Source organism: Notolepis coatsorum, assembly GCF_963971535.1.
Source record: "Notolepis coatsorum genome assembly, chromosome: 18".
Classification (NCBI taxonomy): Eukaryota; Metazoa; Chordata; class Actinopteri; order Aulopiformes; family Paralepididae; genus Notolepis; species Notolepis coatsorum.
The window spans coordinates 55044322-55064574 of record NC_140182.1 but is presented as its reverse complement, the minus strand read 5'-3'; the positions used below and the strand labels follow the sequence as shown (position 1 = coordinate 55064574).

General features: G+C 41.3%; 1 protein-coding gene across 1 annotated transcript in view; it reads left to right on the top strand.

The window, feature by feature from the left end:
- Positions 1–19487, top strand: part of LOC311245369 (uncharacterized protein) — a gene marked incomplete at its 5' end in the record, with an annotated part of 67490 nt that extends 48003 nt beyond the window's left edge. Inside the window, 2 exons of the mRNA XM_084335212.1 lie at positions 7583–7767; positions 16926–19487. Coding sequence (XP_084191338.1) covers positions 7583–7767; positions 16926–17881 — 1141 coding nt within the window. The 3' untranslated portion in view covers positions 17882–19487. The remainder of the gene's footprint in view (positions 1–7582; positions 7768–16925) is intronic.
- Positions 19488–20253: the final 766 nt, after the last annotated feature.

Genomic DNA, 20253 nt, shown 5'->3' with positions numbered 1-20253 from the left:
ATGCTACGCCGTCAGCATAGGTAGCTTAGCATATTAGCTTCGTTAGCCATTTGTGTGATAGCCAGCGCGGCTAGCTAGCATTAGCTTAGCTTCAACCATGACCCCGCAATAACTGCCCCAAACGGCATATTGTCCCGTTTTGCCGCGCGGGCCGACACACCGCAATGGCAGCACCACACAGCTCCACCCCACAACAGAACTCCAATCCCCTCAAACGCCAGTGTACAGACTTAATCAAAACAAAAACATTACAACATACATAGGCCATTCCAAACACTAGCTTGACCCCGCCGCCGGCTGCCGCCATTGATCTAGCAGAGCTCAGAACGACTTCCGGGTCAAACTCTCCGCCTTATTCGATTCCTTATTTCATTAAAAAATTACCTTAAATCCACCGAATCCGAAAATTCTAACGTACACTACACACCCAAATAGCCTCCTGACACTCCCGATCGCTTCCATACACTCGATACCCCGACGCCCCGTCCATAATTAACTTCGGTCACCTCCGTGGCTAACGTAGCAGCTAACAACTGCCACTTCTCGATAGCCTCATAAAACGGCGTCTTTCATTACATTTCCCTGCGGTCGTTGGTCACTAGAATTTCATAATAACACAACAATATCCTACACATACATGGCATTCATTCCTAACCACTAACAGACATGCTTCAAACATACATAATCAGCAATACACATTACCTTAATCATACGCTTCCATTCATTCACAATCATTCAGTATTGAACAATCCCAGTAGTATGGTAGCCGCGAGCCACGACGAGCGGCCTACAATATTGCTAGGTAGCCGCTAGTAGCATATAGATGGTAGCCGCGAGCCACGACGAGCGGCCTACAATATTGCTAGGTAGCCGCTAGTAGCATATAGATGGTAGCCGCGAGCCACGACGAGCGGCCTACAATATTGCTAGGTAGCCGCTAGCCACGATGAGCGGCCTACAATATTGAATAACTCCTAGTAGCATATAGCACACAGCTAGGTAGCCGCTTAGCCACGACGCAGCGGCCTACAATATTGAATAAACTTTAAGTCCAACATAAGCGCTTATTTTTATAGCTCAAAAATATAACTTTCATACTTGTATTGCTAGCACGACTTCTGGTTCAAAGTGTTTGTTGTTCTCCGTTCTCGAAAGGCTATCTTGAGCTCTTAGCTAGTCGATAGCTCGGGCCTTAGCCTCAATGTTTTCCTAGCTTTAACACTAGTATCCCCACACATTGTTACTATTTTCAACAGTTTCGCCGCACTCATTTTCACCGCGCTTAAGAGCATTAGTACACTATACATGCACTGAACGTTTACCTTACAAACAGCATATTGAAACGAATTGTTGCTAAGTACTTTTGTTCACCTTTTGCCACGACGAAACGTGTACTGAAATATGCTCCGAAGTCAAACACGTTCTAAATTGGATTTCCGCCGACTATCGTTTTTTGTAATCAACCAATCTCACTGGTTGACAAACAACATCAGCCTCCTCCTAATCCTCTTAACCAATCCTTAATCACGGATTCATCTATATTTAGTTCGGCTGATATCTCCCAGAGAAAATCCCCCCCCCCGTCGATTTGAAACGGTGACCGGCTAGCCTGGTACGATATTTTCAAAAGCCTACGTGTAGCTTCGGTAGACCCCTCTTTGCCTATTTCCCCACGTTAATTATCTCGCGACCCGTAACGCACATTATCATATTGACACCCTCTTTACACACATCTGATTTCGTGACCTGAGCAGTGTTGGACTAGAGTGGCAATGACGCATCGTTTCGCCGATGGTTCAGCTCCCCGCCTGCCGTCGTTTGAGAGACGACCACGAGCGGAGATCCTGCATCACCCGAGCCAGATGTATTACGCCAACACTGTCCAGTCACCTCACAGTCCCACTTCCTGCGTTTCTGTGACTATAAACAGGGCCATCACGCTCTCTGACCGGCCGGTGACGCAGTCGACCGAGATCCTAGCAAACGTACACACATAATTCATCCACTTGCTCAGACACGAAAAAAATATCTCAACTCATCATGCACTTTTCCGGAAAAAACGACTTGGGTCCATCTATTAACCAGGATGCATCCCACCGGGCCTTCTTGACACAAAACTACTGAGGCCACGATCAGGGACCATTTCGTCTAGTGCAGCCCGGCACTTCAATTTGCGAGAAACGTACTAAAAACGTCCCCGCTGGCTGATTGAACTAATCAATACGATACACTGCGCGCTACGCACCCCAACGCCCCATTATCTCCCCCCTCGAGAGACACTCATGAGGTAACCATAGGTCTCAACCCCCGTTCGACCTGAACGCCCCGTAATTTCATCCATCACGGCCCCGTATTCACTCACCTGATCTCTTTGTAGATTCACAGGAGACTGTCGTGATGAACCCGATCTCCCAGACGCCGATTAGCCGAGAGTCAGGAAAAAAAATTCTGAGCGCCTTAGGACAAGGGACACAGCACCAATTTGAAGTAACAAGGGTCTATGGTTCTTATATAAAGAACCAGATCGTCCTACTCTGCGTTGTGTCTGTCCGTCTCTAATTCCCTTTTACTTAAAAAGGCCAGGAATGGTCTTGTAATGACGGCGGAGCAGGAGAGTGAAATCAAGACGATGAGAGTTTGCTTGTTCTCAGATGCAGCTTTATTTCAAAAGTGAAATAACAAAAGGCTTGAATTCAAAACGTGCAATGAAACAAAGATACCAATTGAGACTATGCCCTCAAGCTCTTTGTTCCAGACTAATCAAAAGAAAGTTACTAAAGGAATGGTCAATGTAGGCCTCGGTGACCTGGTGACCACAAAGGAATCTGGTCTCTCGTCGCTCCTCCTGTGTTCCTGCTGCCGTCCTTCTGTGGGTCTGTGTTTTGGGCTCAAGAAAGCGTGTGTGTGTGTTTCGTCCGTTCTTGTTCTGCTCTCTCTCACTAGACCGCTAGCTTTAAAGCTTTTACTCCTCCCCCTCTGACCATGCTAGTCTTACGTCAGAAGGGGAGGACTTTTTTAGAAGAGAGAGCTGTTGATTGGTTGAAACCCTAAAGCGGCCATTTTGAGCAGGCCTGTCATCCCCTCTGACCCTAGAAGAGGCCGGCTTTAATGTCTCTAAAAAGATATTTCTCTATTTCATTATAGTTTAATGTTTTATACCCCAGTATCTATTTTTATAGTTTAATAATGTAAGATTTTAGCAAGGACTATACTTGATCGTGAATGTTGTCGTTTTCTGATTGAAATTTGGAACGTTATAACTAAGTTTAGCCTTATTGCTGGTTCTGTGATAAGAACAAAGAAGTCTATATTTCTTAGTTAAATATAGAAGTTTCAACTGTTTAGCTATTGTTGTCCCTCTTGGTTTTGAGACAGTCCTGTTGTTTTTAATCATTATCCCTTATAAACAGCTAGTTGTCAGTATTTATGGATATTCTAAAGATTGGTTAAGAAAACGTTTTATGGCAACTTTGGTGCTCACTTTGGGTATGAACAATGCATGTTTCATATCATTACGTCCAGCCTCATTAGCACAACATAACTGTAATATTTGTAGTTTAATTTGGAGTTTCTTTAATGACTATAAACGTACTTTAATTACTGAAGTAGTGAAGCTTAACTCCTCCCTAGACATCTCGTCTCTACTGGGGCCTTACAGGATGCCTGCAAGATCTAACAGGCATTGTGACCAAACGGTCTATGGCCCCACCTGCTTTGTGACACTTGTATGTAAATTCGTTCAGTGAGATGTTATCAATGGACTCTTGGTGAAACCAACTGTCTTCAGCTGTTACCCTATTTTAAATAGTGTCTCCATCGGCTTGTGTAAATATCACCGGCCTTTGAACTGGTGAGGTGGCCTACTTCCCCCAGGGGGAACAGAGGTTTATCTAACACAGGGAAATGCTAATCCATGTCTCCCCCAGGGCCACTCTTAACAGCCAAACCCCCTAGTATTGTTATGTTGTTCCGACTACTATGAGACTAGCCCACGTGTGTTTGTACTGATCATACCCATTCAATCTCCCAGTAGCTGTTGACCTGTGGGACTCAAGATTCAACCAACATACCCATATTTCCATAATGGTTGGACAGTTTGGACAGAGAAATCCACCACACAGGTTTTAAAACACCAGCATTCCTTTTTGACATACATGTCAAATCAAATTAACTTGACAATTTTTTTTAACTGTCCCTTTAAAGCAGATGCTGTGTGTTTTCTTGCTATCTACCTATAATTAGCCTATGCTGCGTGCTTCAACTTGATTGTTATTTGAGCACAATATAATTGACAGGTCATTTAAGGATTAGAGTGTGTGGTGGATTCCTAAATGTGTGGTATCGACTATCATCACTATCACTACTTGATGCGTCCAGTCTGCCGGGAAGCGTGTATATTTCCCCTAACGGATACTTTCACTTCCGCGTTCAGGATGTACTGGTAGCCTATATTCGAATACCAACCGTTTTGTGCGTTTTGCTAATCTGATTGGCCACTGACGTTTCTGGTCATGTGTCATGTGCACCAATCGTGTGACGGCAAGTTATTTCGCCGGTTAAGCTTAGGTACTCTTTCGAAGTTGGTTAAGGTTAGAGTTTGTCTTAGAGCATGGCGATAGAACGCCAGCCCTGATTCCAAACTCTAACCTTAACCAACTTCGAAAGAGTCGCCTAAGCTTAATTAACCAGTGATAAACTAGGCATTAGGTAGTTTGCTGCTGGTCGGGGCGGAAATGGGTGTGTCACGCGATTGGGCGCACATGTCACAAGACCAGAAACGTCAGTGGCCAATCAGATTCGCAAAACGCACAAAACGGTTGGTATTCGAATAGACGCGTACTGGTAGGCTATTCTTATGCCGTGCTCAATATTAAAACTCACTGCTTTTGTCCACCCAACGTAAACAGAGCAGAGATAAGCTTCAAATCACTGCAAGATCGCGCAATAATGAAGTCGTGTTTTGAACATTTATGTTGTGTTGATTATTTCGATTGGCGCTGCGAGAAACGTCAGTGGCCAATCAGATCACGCATCCCGAACGCGGAAGTGAAAGTCTGTTAGGGGAAATATGCGTGATTTTCCCCGTAGCCTATGTTTGCGAAGACGCTCTCTGATTGGCTAATCGCGTACAGCAAAGACCCTCTCTGATTGGTTTAGCGCCGAAGGGTCTCTTCCGCATATTCAACAACAATTGATATGTTGTTCCCTAACTAACCCTAACCTTAATCCTAACCCTAACCTTAACCTTAACCTGTTCCACTCGACGGGGTCGGTACCGACCCCTTTTGACATTATAATCATATAGGCATATTTTTATGAATGATGAAAATAATTTGTGATTTTAAAATCAACCGTTTTCAAGTATTAACATCACCACTATGTCACAAATGCATGTAGAATGTAAAACGTTAGGTTGGCAATAGTTTAGCAATAGGTTAAAAGTGTACTTATATCGTTTTAAGTTTTCGATATGCAATCGCCTATCTGACCCGGAAATGGAAATGTTGAACCATGGGAATTGTAGTTTTTTTTTGTAGAGGAGATTCATAGACCACCTTAACACTTCCGGGATTCTGAAATCAGGGAGGAGATTGCGGGGGGGTCAAATGAATGAATGTGGACGAGAGCCGTGATGTAAGTGGTTGCCGATACGGCTGTGGGGGTGCTAGAGACATGATCGAATAGACGTTTATGAGCCTCGCTCTCCTGAACACGGCGTGACCCATAACTAATCGATCAGAACTAAATCGGCAGAGAAAAAGCCCATTTTAAAGCACCTATTCCGCATGGACATGCGCAGAGTGCCCATGGAGTCTGGACGACGCGAGATGACGCTCGAATGAATGTGGACTGTTCCATCAGAGGGGGGAGCTTCGATGGTCATGTAAGTGGCTACAGACCGCTGCACTTAAATATAAACATTAGTCTACCTGTAGACTCAATGAGGTAATTGTAGATGTCGCCATAAGACGCGTCTGGCCATTTAGTGGGATCATTTCTTCATTATCTTGTTCGGCTGAAAGGACATTGGCCACCGAAGCTCCACCCTCTGATAGAACAGTCCACATTCATTCGAGCGTCATCTCGCGTCGTCCAGACTCCATGGGCACTCTGCGCATGTCCATGCGGAATAGGTGCTTTAAAATGGGCTTTTTCTCTGCCGATTTAGTTCTGATCGATTAGTTATGGGTCACGCCGTGTTCAGGAGAGCGAGGCGCATAAACGTCTATTCGATCATGTCTCTAGCACCCCCACAGCCGTATCGGCAACCACTTCCATCACGGCTCTCGTCCACATCCATTCATTTGACCCCCCCGCAATCTCCTCCCTGATTTCAATGTAACGCGGAAGTGTAGTGGTCTATAGCTATCGGCCAACGTTGAAATTTCTCCGATCTACACTTCCTGTCACATACTATGGTGGTTCAAAGTTCAGCGTTCTGAATGAATCATATCAATAATTGTTATGATTCGCGATAATAAGCTACAAAAGGTAACGTTTTTGACAAATATTGAAACGCAGTCAGTTTCTCCTCACTATTGTTACCATGTAGGAACAGTTAGATCTGAAATTAGTTTCAAAATGGTTACACTGTGGGGGAAATAAAAAAGTACAGTCGATTACAGTAAATATCAGTATCTGTTATTATGCACGCCTGGTGATACTATATCCAAATTGAACTCGGCCATTTGAAAGATACTATATATATATATATATATATATATATATAAATGTGCGAATTGGCTATAATAAGGTAATGTATAAGCATATATTCTATATTCTATAATAATATTTCAAATTGCATTGGTCCGGATGGGAGAATTCAGTACTGTATATACAGAACCTTCAGTTTTATCATCTTCCCTTTATTAATTTCCTTAGATCTTTTGTACACATGATCTCAAGAGGGTACTGAATGAGTTCAGTGGTAGTTTTTTAAGTTTGGTCATTATTATCATGGTGTATTCACTGTCAAAGATGAAAAGAAAAATCATAATTCATATTTTCCTTTGTTTCATCACAATTTAAGCAAGCCTAGTAATAGACACAATATTTATGACACTGAGAATACATTCACTGAGGTCCATAGATATACCTAGATACCAAGAATATGCAAATAGCCCTTGTAGAAGTGGAGCAATATTCCATTTACCTAGGTATACATTTTATGCAGATTTTCACCTGGGGTGGAACAACCCTAACCTTAACCTTAACCTTAACCGTAACCTTAACCTTAACCTTAACCTTAACCTTAACCTTAACCTTAACCTTAACCTTAACCTTAACCTTAACCCTAACCCTAACTCTAAGCATAACCCACTTCGAAAGAGGGCCAAAGCATAACCACTTTGAAGCAGAGAATATATATGTACAAGGCGGAAGAGACCCTTCGGCGCTAAACCAATCAGAGAGGGTCTTCGCTGTACGCGGCTAGCCAATCAGAGAGCGTCTTCGCAAACATAGGCTACGGAAAAAAGCACGTGGAAAATATACACGCAAGAATACGTAACGTCATATTCCCGCGCCAACTACTTGAGTCCACCATCTTTGCGCGTCGTGTCTTCTCTGGTTCAACTTCAAGTTCTTATTATTTGAAAATGTCGACATTACAAATACTGAGAGCTTTAGTCAATAAGCGACTTATTGCAGCTGCCGATGAGATATTTGGAGTATTTGAAAACAGTATAACAGTTTATGAAGAAGAGATCGTTCGTCAGCGCCAGATGTTGGATATTCTGAAGCTTGAGACGAAGAAACACGAAGCAGGTTGGTCAATCTTAACGCTAAGCATCCTCACTACACTTTACACCTGAAAGGTTTATGCACTTATTTACACCCAGTTTACATTATTTTACAATGTCTTGCCTTTAATGTCGCGTACTTAGAAAGTTAACTTTAGCATGATTAATCCACCTTGAGCCCTTTTCATTCCACTGTAGCCCTTTGTTTACGTTAATCGTCCCATTTTAGGACCAAAAGTAACTTACGGTGATACATTGATATGACCATGTAAAGCTTGTTCTACATTAGTCTATTATGGAGTCATAGAGGAGCTCCTGCATATCAATATCCAAGTAGTCCAGTTTCATAATGACATCATGATGAATAGATGACCGAGGAGAAAGACAACAACAGTGCTTTGACAGGTAGGTCGCTTTATTAAAGTAATGATATATACATCTAAAATAGGCCAAATACTAAATATGATTATATAGCATCATTGATTTAGTCCTATATAGGGTAACCACTCTGCTTTCATGTCACAAACTCTATGTATGTATCCTTTTACTTTACTTGTTTATTTTGTATAGCCTAACACATGCATTACACACCGTGGTTTTCCAGGTGATAACACCTCATCCTAAGAAGTTACCTTGCTGGATCAGATTGGACACCATGAGTCTAGGATGTCATAACTCTACCACCTCTGATATATTCAAGGAAAATTAGTAGGCTGTTGTGTTCTTGTTGTTAGAGAGAGAGGAGTAGGCTCTGGACACGTGGCACGTCTTTCATACTGAATGTAATGTTAGCCATTAGAGAAATTGTGCGTCAATGAACCTTGAAGTCAGTTCAGTCAATGTCAAACAAAAATTTAACATTGTATTAATTAAATACAGGCTAGCAATCAGCTATATAATATAGCTATTTATTTCCTCAAAGTGAATCAGTTGTGTACCTTCAGCAGCTACCTATCTCCACTTAAATCACAATTCTACACTTTTATGAAATTTACAAGCAAAACGATCAGGTGTACCTTGAAGTATTCATCAGTGTGTTGAACATTCATCATTCTTTTCATGGATCACCTCGCTCCCACTTTCTCTTTCTCTCAAATTTTATCTCCCCCTCTTTCCCTCTCCCTCTCTATATATCTCTGTTTCTGAACAATGCTTCATTCTACTTTTTCTTTTCTATCCTAAGTTAGACTATAATATTGAATTACACCATGAAGAGTAAGATCAACCTTCAATGCTTTTTACTTAATGTCTGCGCCAGCAGAACAACAACAGCGCCCTCTCTTGGCAAACAGTCACTTCAATATACACGACAGTAACCAGTAAAAATTGTTAACTCGTTGGACGCCAACAACAAGTATAGTTGGGTTAACTCGCCATCGCTTGCGCACCAATCACGAGTGTAGTCGGGTTTTAATCGTTATTTTCTTTTATTAGCGTATTGCACATCATTGGATTGGATTGGCTGGGACTGCATCAAAAAAAGTCCGGTCCAGGTTTTCCTTCTCGGGCATGCAGTATCGTTATACCACATTGACTGGGGACACTGAGCAGCGTGGATTATGTGTTTTGGATATATAAACGCGATCAATATTTGGAATGGCAATCAGGAATTGGATTAATCTTTTTGCAGGACATCAGATGTGAGGTAAGGACTTTATGTTACGAATCTTGGGTTAATCAGATGTTCCTTTCACCGACATCGGCGCAGACCAATGCACGGATAAGCAATTTTTCAGCCCGCTTCTGTATCGTGCATGAGGACACATATACTATCGCTAATCTAACGTTTATTTGAAAACAATTCATGAATCAGCCGAAAAATGACAACGTGTTTTGTGTATTCCACTAAAGGGCTATTATCGCGTCTTTCTCTGGAATTACTACTAGAAATCACCAAAACTATACTCGTATTCAAAACGGTATAAACAGAAATGTACTGATGAAAAAACAATCAGATATATTTTAAGCACTCGCAAATATCCCCGTCCTCTCATTGATTAAAGCGCTGGCCATCTAGACCTAATTCAGTCATATAGCTCTGGCTGAGGCTTTTTACTTTTCTAAAAATCTCTTCTGCTGGTAACTTAGTGAAGGTTGCTGCTAACCTCAGCCCATCACTATGGCCATTGGATGAAGAAATACATGTTCTAACTTTTTTGAAAGGGAAAATCCACCCTAAAATGTGTACAGCTCAGTTTTGATGTGTGAATATGAAGTCTCCTCTTAAGCTCAACACCAGAGAGACAAGAACCTAGTGATGATCAAGAGACAAATCATGGAGGCTGGAGCTGCTTCATAGATGGTGAATAATGGAACAACACTATGACCATGGTGATTTCACTAGGATAAAGTTACATTTCCTGATTCAGAGATATGAACCTTACATTTACATCAAAGTTATCAAACTAATTTGGATGAGATGTAATAGCTCAAAGAAACATTTTATGAGCTCACAAAATCTTTGGCTCACAAAAAAATGGTCAAGAGACCAATGTGGAAATGTGTCACTTGATGACATCACAATTTCAAGTCTTGTTGAGCTGGTTTCCAGCTTAGTGAGACGGTTGTCTATGTATAGATATTGACTTAACTGGGGGCGGCTGGGTGGCGCAGCGGACATTGCGCTCGTCACCAACGCGAGAGACACCGGTATCGAATCCGGCTGTCAGCGTTGCCTCTGGCTTGGGCCGGCCGTCATACTGACTCAATTGGCAGAGTCAGCGGGAGGGGAGTCGATGGGTGGTAATCTGATCGTTGTAAACAGCGACTCCTACAGGTCGGTCAGGGCGCCTGCACAGCAAGGACAAGAGATGTCGAGGGTAGTGTGAGCCTCCCACACGTTACACCTCGCCAATGAGAGTCCGCGCTGGCAGGTGAAAAGAAGTGGCTGGCTGACTGCATGTATCGGAGGGGACATGCGATAGATTCTTCAACCCTCCCTACGACCGACCAGTGTGGGGCACATGCAAGCAACGATCAAGACAGGGGAGGGGGGGAATTGGCACGACTAAAATTGGGATGGGAGGAAAAAACAAAAAAAGGAGGAGAAAAAGTGGATAAAAAAAGATATTGACTTAACTGTCCAGCATCATTTTAAGTTCTGTTTTAGGATGGATTTCCCCTTTTTTAAATAGGGATGCACCGATCCGATATTTATCGGTATCGGCCGCCCATATCAGTAAAATAGCTGGATCGGGTATCGGTAAAAAAAAAATATATCAGATTTTTTTTGTTTTTGTTTACAATCAAAAACACATTTGTGATCCTTATTCTTAAAAACAAAATCTATTTTAACACTTTGGCTGCCATGGGTTCATTCATTATCAACCGTAGGTTGCCGGCTCTATTTGTCTATAGAGAAAGTCCCCTTCTTTGCAGGGCTATAACTTTTTAAATTCTATTGCTACATTGCCATTATTAGGGCCCATTCAAAGTCCTATATGTATTGTTCATTGTGTAGCAACGTTAAACTTTTTCATTCACATATTCATAGTAAAGTATGGTCTAATGTATAAGTATGTTTTCATCTCTTTCTGCAGCTTTCTCCAGAACGTGATCTATAGCCCCAAATACATTATATTGATGATGCAATACAGTTTTATGGCAATCAGCGCGATATAAAAAATTCCAACTAGACGTACTTCTAGAAGTTACTACACGTCATCTGATGTTGACCGGATGGGCTAGGGGGCGTTTATAATTCCGTGGGCAGCGTTATACCAATCATCTAATGTGGGTCAAATGTTGATAATAGCAGTTAGTATCGAAGACGGTAACGTTACACGCTAAAACTCACCCCAGTCTCCGCGCGCCGTTGGGCGATCATCATAGAGTAGAAATTTTATCATTATGGGATGTAGATTTACCCGGTCCATCTCCAGCTTGTATAATGGTATATACGTCCAAATCATGTTGTTTATCGAGTTATTGGCAATCGATCGCTATGTAGTGTGTCGAGATCGAGTCCCGGGACCTATTAGCGAGTGCCCGGAAGTAATACGGCCGTCCAGCACAACCTCTACGGCACTTCCTGTTAAGCGATTGCGCCGATCGGCCACCAGATGGCGCTCCTGAACCGCCAGAGAGCTCAGTGGGTCCTCCTGGTGGATCTCAGGCCAGCGGAGGGGACATATGAATCAGCGTTTCCGTTAGCCGGTAATTACCGGTATTTGACCGGCAAAATCTGTTGAAGTCCGGCATATTTAATCTCTCCGGTCTTAATGTCCGGTGAAAATAATTCCCTGAGTCTAAGCACAATTTGATTATTTGAATTGTATTAAAATAGGCTAAAATTAAATAGCCTATGCGATGAACGAAACGAGCATTACATTTGTTTCCTCGTTGCTTCTAATAATGACAACAACGTTGTCAGCGAGAGCTTAGTGCTGGGTGTGCAAACTTTTGTGAAGCTGCAGAGCCATAGCAACAGCAGCACAATGCAGTATTCCAGCAGTACTCCAATTCAGCCATTTTCAGCCAATGTTGGGTGGGGGGCGCTGCTGTGCGGTTCCCAGAAAAGAGCCAATAACAGCTGAATCAGCTGCTCTGCAGCGCCATACTCTTTGCAAATAAGTCGTTGCGAGGTGGAGAGAGTCGTCACGCAAACCACGATAATGTTGCCGTCTCTCTGCTTTCTCAGTTCTTCGCTTGATATAATTAATACAAATGTCCAATATAACGGAATTCGTTAGCTCATAAAAATGTGATTATAACAGACTGCTGTTTAGTGTCGGACCGACTGCCCACATACGCAGTCTATTTTATTTCAAGTCAGCAGCAGCACGGAGTATCGAGGGACTTATTTTATTTGGAATATATTAATGACTGTATACGCAAAAGTAGCCTAGTTTTAAGTAATACTATTATAAATCTACATGCCTTGAGGATGACATTCTTTATATAGCCTGCCTATCAATTGTTTTAAAGCTCAATAAACTATGACCGGAATTAATCTCATTTGTCCGGTAGATTGAAATCTTGCAGGTCACGGAGACCGGCAACAATTTTTTCTAACGGAAACCCTGATATGAATCCGATCCCAGATTTTTGAAATATTGATATCAAAGACGCTGTAAAGCGTCTTCAGCAACTTGAGCATGGCCGGGAATGACGTGTTTAAGCGTTTTCCGGCACCCAAAGTGTTAACATAAAAAGAAATTACTCGGTATCGTATCGGTATTGGTATTGGCCGATACCCAAACCCAGGTATCGGTATCGGGACTGAAAAAGTCGGATCGGTGCATCCCTATTTTTAAAAGTGCAATTCCACCACAAAACATTCCATTTGATTGACCAGATTGAGGCATAACTGATTCATTCTCTGTATGTGGCCAAAGTTATCTCTGCTCAGTGCTCAATCCCAATACCCTCTCTTTTGCATGTGGCTTCGTAGTGTGTCCCAATTGTTTTGTGGATCAGGGGGAAGTGGTCATCTAGCCCTCCGACTAGCCCTCCAAACGGAATGTTTTCAGATGCTGACTGGAAACGGGGGGGTAGAAGGGTGGACGTAAAGGACTTAAATTTCAGTTTCCCTGTGAGGAAATACGCTGAATCATGTGCTGCTTTTTCTTTCTATTATCACTCTGTTCCAAAGAAGATTTAGAGCTATTTCCACTGCTCCAAATCAAGAAAAACGAACAAACCGAGAGCAGTAACGTTTCTCATTCCGGGTTATTGTTCTCCGTGGCCGGGGTAGGAGAGACCCATCCAGTTACGGAGATACGACTGTGTGGCATTTCAGTTCAAATGACAATTTACCTAATCTCAAAATACATGTAACACTGTAGGCCCTGCAAAAAAACTACCAGAGGGCTAGAGCCAAGTGAAGGGAATTGGGATTGGGCCGCCCTAGTCTATGTCATAAATGACATTTAGCTCTACCATCACTCAGTTTGAAGAACTACACACTCCTGATACCTCCATTGTTTCTCTCCATCAGCAGGGTGTCACCTCCAGCCACGCCAGGGTTTCCGTTAGGCGGTAATTGCGTTTTTTTACCGGAAAAATCTGTTGAAGTCCGACATATTCAAAATCTCTCCGGGCATTATGTAGTGTGGAAATAAATCCATTGTTTTTGCCACTGAAACAGAAATCTAGATAAAAAAGAAGTCTTGTTATGAAATCTCTTGAGGCATATGTGTGTGTTTACCTTGCGATGCAGCTGGATCAAGGGCTGTCTTAAATACTTCGAAGCTTCGTTCGATGGCACAAGCTTCGAACATAAAAATTAAAATCGAAGTAAAAAAAAAGAAGAAAAAAAAAAGATGTTGCCTCCAAAATCTTGCGCCTCCATTCCAATGAAACGAAAGTAAGCGGCGTCTCGACTCCACCTCTCTACAACAAGCATGTGGAGATTATCTGTGTTGAAAACAACAAGGACATGTGCAGCAGACATGTCGACGAAGAAGTCATCAGACGTGTGGTTACACTTTAAAATATGCAAAGACAATGCCCAAAAAGCAGAGTGCCAGATATGCCAGAAGAAAATGGCATATCACAACTCTACAACAACTTTGTCAAATCACCTAAAAAACGTAAGTATCGTTGTACACGACGGCGACGCCACACAAAACATTAATAAGGCTATGCCTATGCTGCTATGACTAATTTGTTACCAAGTTGGCTAATTTAATTGTAATCATCTGCTTTTGTAGGTGCATTGTCTGATATAATTATAAATTAAATATAATATAATTGTTTGCTTGATAGACGAAGGTTGCAACATAATTATGTAATGTCATGTCGTTGGCTGTGAGAGCAGCTCCACTGCACCCAGGCAGCGCAGCCGAGTGAAACCTTGTTGGCTGCGTCACAGTCACGAAAGGGGCTACTTAATTAATTAATCCAATCCAATTTAATTATAGAGCACATTTAAAAACAACAACGTTTACCAAAGTGCTGTACAAGTCCCACAACATAAGATAAAAAAAAATAAAAAAAGCGTATAATTTTTTTTTCTCTCTCGAAGCTTCGAATTAAAATCGAAGCTCGGCCCCGAAGCTTCGATTGCAAAAAAAAAGTTTCGAAGGTGTGTGTGTGTGCGAGCCAGGAAAAAAACAAGTACTGGATTAACGTTTGTTGCGTCGTTGGAATACAGCTACCATGTAGCGTTATCTAAAAGATAAAAACAATGGTTCATGTGCATTTCCAAATTGTGTCAACGTTGGTGTTGCCTACTTCATGGAACGTTCATAGACTTTTGAGACAGGCACGCTTAAGTTGTAGAAATGGACCAAACACATGGACCAAAAAACTCAAGTCTTCCTGGCTGAACCAAAACACTTTTTTCTCAAGAAATCTGCCGTTCAATGAGTGAAGACAAAGTGGATGCAATTTAACGTAAATTATTACTATTGATACGGACGCACACGCTGAAATTGTGGCTAACTAAACTGAGTTGTGCAACTTGTGCTACATGGACCAAAACAGTGCAGCCAAAGTGGAGGCTGTTAATTATAATTATATTAATAATGTTAATTATTACAAATAGTTACTGTGACTGTTTTGATTGACAATGCCTGAAAACGGATCAAACCTATCTTTTCGCAATGGTGGCCAGTGTTGGAAATGCTTGACTTAACATGATGCACTAACGAAACAAACTTTTCAAACAATGTAAGCATTCTGCCTACAGTTTTTATACAGAACAAATACAATGGAGGTCAAATCAAATCAAATTTATTTGTAAGGCCCGACAACACACGTTAATGTCCCCATGGGCCGGACACGTCTTCTTTAAACAAGTCAAGAAGAAACATCACAATAAGTCAAGAACAAAACAAGAACACCATAAGGTCCAACAAATTTAAAATAAATGCAAAATAAATGAATGAATGCAACACTCCCAGACATACCCCACGCGAAGGTAAGGAAAAACTCACTAAAACCTAGCAATAGGAAAAAATGCACCACAGGCAGTGTGGAGGAGAGAAACCTTAGAAGGGCCATTCAAGGGGGGGATCTCCCTTCTTAGATGTCAGTGATAGTAGTGTTGCAGATGGACAGTTGGTAAGCATGTGTGTAGTGAAACACAGATGAGTGCATGCAATACCAACTGAACATTTTGAAAAATTTAAGATAGAGCTGGTCAATAGGAACAGTGTGTGTGTTTCCCCCAAAAGTCAGCAGTAGTTAGTTTAGTTAGCACATCATCTGACAACAACACTAGCTAGCTAGCAAAGGAACTGCACCTTGAGATTGACTAAATCAGTAAATGCGAGTCAGAGCTGTGTTCAAGACCAGCGTTTGAGAATGCTGTAATCGAAATGATGTTAGTAGTAGCAAGAGACTTCAGAGAATTAGTCCAAAGTAGAACCCTGGAGCATCCGGATTTGAGGCAATACACTTTATTTTAAACTAACGTTTCGATGCAGGGTGCGTCTTCAACTTCAATGTTACTAGTAGTAGTTAGCATGTGTGCTGTGCTACAACTGTCTGGCTGAGGACCTGCACCACGAGATATATGATAGTGAATGGGCCAGAGTTGCAGCTGTGTATGTAATGTAATGTATGATGTTTAACGGATACTCATTTATATAATATTCAAATTAATTGTGGCTCTAGAGGGAAAGTCATAGGGTCACAAAATATTTAGGTTTCTTTCTCTTCAGATCATGAATGAGCACAACAAATTGCATGGCAATCCGGCCATTATTTGTCAAGATATGTTCCGGACAGACAGGTGAAAACATAACCTCCTTGGTGGAACTAAAAAAATATATACCTCCTTCAAATGGCAAAACAAAATTACATTCAGTGTAGCCTTACTGGCTAGTGTGTTTGTGTAATTTAAGTTAAGTTGTACCTTTTATTAATCCCCTTATGGAAGTGTGTCCTTTGCATTTGACCCATCCTAACTATTTAGGAGCAACCAACTCCAGTTGTAATGCCAGTACCTTGGTCAAGGGCAATGGCAGGAAACCTAGCATGCATGTCTTTTGGTGTGGGAGGAAACCAGAGTCCCTGGAGGAAACCCACACAAACACTGGGAGAACGTTCAAACTCCACACAGAAAGGCCCCCTGCTGGTCAAACCCATACTGCGGTTTGAACCCAGGACTTTCTTACTGTAAAACAACAGATCAAACCACTCTGTCTTTGTGCCGCCTATAGCATTTAATGGCTTTTATAGTTATTTATTTATATAAAGAGTTATAATTTTTGTTTTGTTTTTCTTGTCCTCTAGATGCAGCTCTACAGCGCTTTGTCTGTAAAGAGGAGGTTTCCTCTGAGCAGCAGGAGAGGAGCCCCAGTCTGGATCAGGAGGACCAGGAGTACCCAGAGGACCCAGAGGACCCAGAGGACCCAGAGGACCCAGAGGACCCAGAGGACCCACTGATTAAAGAGGAACAGGAGGAACTCGCAGCCAGGAGGGGTGAAGGGGTAGAGCATCTTCAAGTGCTGGAGGAGGCTGATATCAATAAGTTGATGTTCACTCCTGGTCCTGTCAACAGTGAATATTATAAAGGGAAGCCACAGTCTTCAGAACTGTATCAAACCAGAGACCCTCTACCCAGCACCTCAGCAGCACAGATTAAAACAGAACCAGATGAAGAGTATTCCTGGCTCCTTTCTTCAGACTGTTCTGAAACCAAGACGGATGAGAGTGGAGAATGGGAGGAGAGTGGAGGAACTGAGTCAGGTTTAAACACAGTGAAATCAAAGAAAATGAAAAAAGGACAAAGTGTGTCCCTCAGCAAGATGTTTAAGAAAACGGTAGAACATTTAGACCCAACAGAGAACTTCCAACTTCACCTTCAATCTCACAGGACGACATGTAATATTTGTGGTGAAAGATGTACTTGCAATTTGGATTTTCAAAAACATTTGAATGTATCTCAGACTAGAGAGAAGCCCTTTAGTTGCACAGTTTGTGGCAAACAATTTGCTGGGAAAAAAAATCTGACTGAACACATGAGAACTCATACGGGGGAGAAGCCATTTAGCTGTAACTTTTGTGGTAAATCATTCCGTACGACATCAACCCTGAAGGTACATATGAGAACGCACACAGGGGAGAAACCCTTTTGTTGCACTTTTTGTGGCCAAAGGTTTTGTCAGAGCAATTCTTTGCGAGTACACATGAGAAAACACACAGGGGAGAAACCTTATAGTTGTACAACTTGGGAAAGCATTTCATGAAAGTGGAATTATGCAGAGACGCATGAAAATCCACACTGGTGAAAAACCAGTGCAGTGTTTATAAGAACAGATTTATTCTGTTTTCACACAAAAACACAATTGTCATGCTGAGAATAGTAGTAGATAAAACTGCATGTCTCTGAGTAGATCTGCTTTTTGAGATAAATGTTCAGCACTTATGGTACACTCATTAATAGACAGTTTGACAATCTGGTTTAAAATAACAAATGTATAATAAAAAATTATAATAATAATAAAGGCTTGGGGGGGGGGGATCTTTTAGTTCTTTGTTCTTTGTTCTTTGGGATTTTCTTTTTACCTCTGGTTCTGGCATGTCAGATATTTTGTGTTCATTGTGGTGAATCTGTATGGTGAATTAGAAGTCCCAGGTCACCCCCCACTGTCACGATGCTGCTGGAAAGTAAGCATTATACTGTTTTCTGTTACAGACCATTAGTTAGTACAGTGTTTCCCCTAATATAGTTTAAAGGGAAAGTAAAACTGTTGGAAAAAAGGTGAAAAAATAACCAGCTAGCCTATTTAATAAATAGTTCCTACATGAAACTGCTCACAACAAGGTCTATGGATTATCTTTAGTAACCCGGTCAGGATTTCTGGGAAGAGACATTGCTGTTCAGTTTTCAAATGTATTTATTGGTGCTTTGAGCATTTAAGTGCCATCCAGCTCCATTGTATTGAGAGTGACAGTAGATACAGTATTTCCAAAACTAGACAAATCAGGGGGCACTTTGCTACTTACCCAATGATGCTTGTTACTTTTTCCACACAAATCCTCATTGTCATGTATATAGTCACGGTGTCACATGCTATTCATCTCATTCCATTCTCGCATGTCTCATACCACTTGTGCAATACTGTTGTATACATTTGTCACTTGTACTTACACATAAATCCTCATATATATATAATGTTATATCTCTTACTTATGTTATTCCATGTTTTTTTAATCATACTTTATTCTACCTTTATATGACTAGTGCTCTAATGCGTCTAGTGTTCCTACTGCTGAGCTGATCTGTTCTCTCGTCCAACATATTTTATTGTACCGTTGACCTTGTATTAAAGGGGAATTCCAGTCATTTAACACCTGGACCCTATTTTTCCATAATTTGGTGTCTAAATTAATAATAGGAAGAACCATTTTTGTAATTGATCCAGTATTAAAGGAGATGTAATCACACAGGGCAATCATGCACATCAAAGTATGTCCACTAGAAGACCTTTTTTCGCCACTGACAGATTGTCATATGTGTCTGACAACATTATGTAAAGGATCCCTAGAGAGATAGACCTTTGTGTTTACGCTTCTTCCGGTACCGTTTTCTCATGTTTACAAAAGAAGTCTCAAAGGGGAAATAAATGTGGATTTTATGGTTGTTTTTGTTCTGGATTTATTGTGATGTTTCTTCTTGAACTGTAAAGCCCATGGGGGCAATTTGTTGTGATTTCGGGCTATACAAATACATTTAATTTGATTTGATTTTATAATCAATCGGACTCAGTTAATATTTTGTACATACTACTGGCTTATTGGGTTATTGTTTTTACCATTATCCTGCCAAGCTTTTGTGTGTACTGATGCCAGGTCAACACAATAAAGAAACTTGAAAATATGTTTTTGTTTTTTGTTTGGGATAACTGTCCCTTTAAAGCAGATGCTGTGTGTTTTCTTGCTATCTGTCTATAATTAGCATATGCTGTATGCTTCAACTTGGTTTTTAATTGAGCATAATGTAATTTTACCTGGTTATTTAATGTCTGACTGCATTTAACAATGCTTATGAGTCATGACCCTTGCCTATTTGTAATTGTATTTGGACATAAATAAATGATCCATGTCCGAAATATGTCCGTTTGGGGCTGTAGAGCCACTTTGACTAAAATTAGAGTGTAATTTAGTGTAATCCTACATGTGTGGTATCGACTATCATCACCATCATTACTTGATGCGTCCATGGGGGATCCTGATGTAAACTAGAGGAACATCTTTTTCTGGTCTGCATCCTCTTAACACTTTCAATGCCGGAGCTCGGTGCAAGCTTTAGTGCTTCCTTGCCACCACCCACTTCAATGATGGAGCTCTCATATTTGCAAACGCATAAACTATGTCTTAAATTATGTGTCTAATCTGGCCGTCGCTTATCAATGACTTGTTTGCAGTCAACATTGTCGAAACGGATTGTTTTTTAATCGGTTCATTTCCATTTTATACCATTTTGAAAAACTCGTTTTTTGAAAGTTTCAGGAAAATATAAAGATTCTGTGATAAACGCCCTTTACTGGAATATTCTGGAATACACAAAAAACTTTGTAATTTTTCAGCCTATTTATGAATCGTTTTCAAATAAACG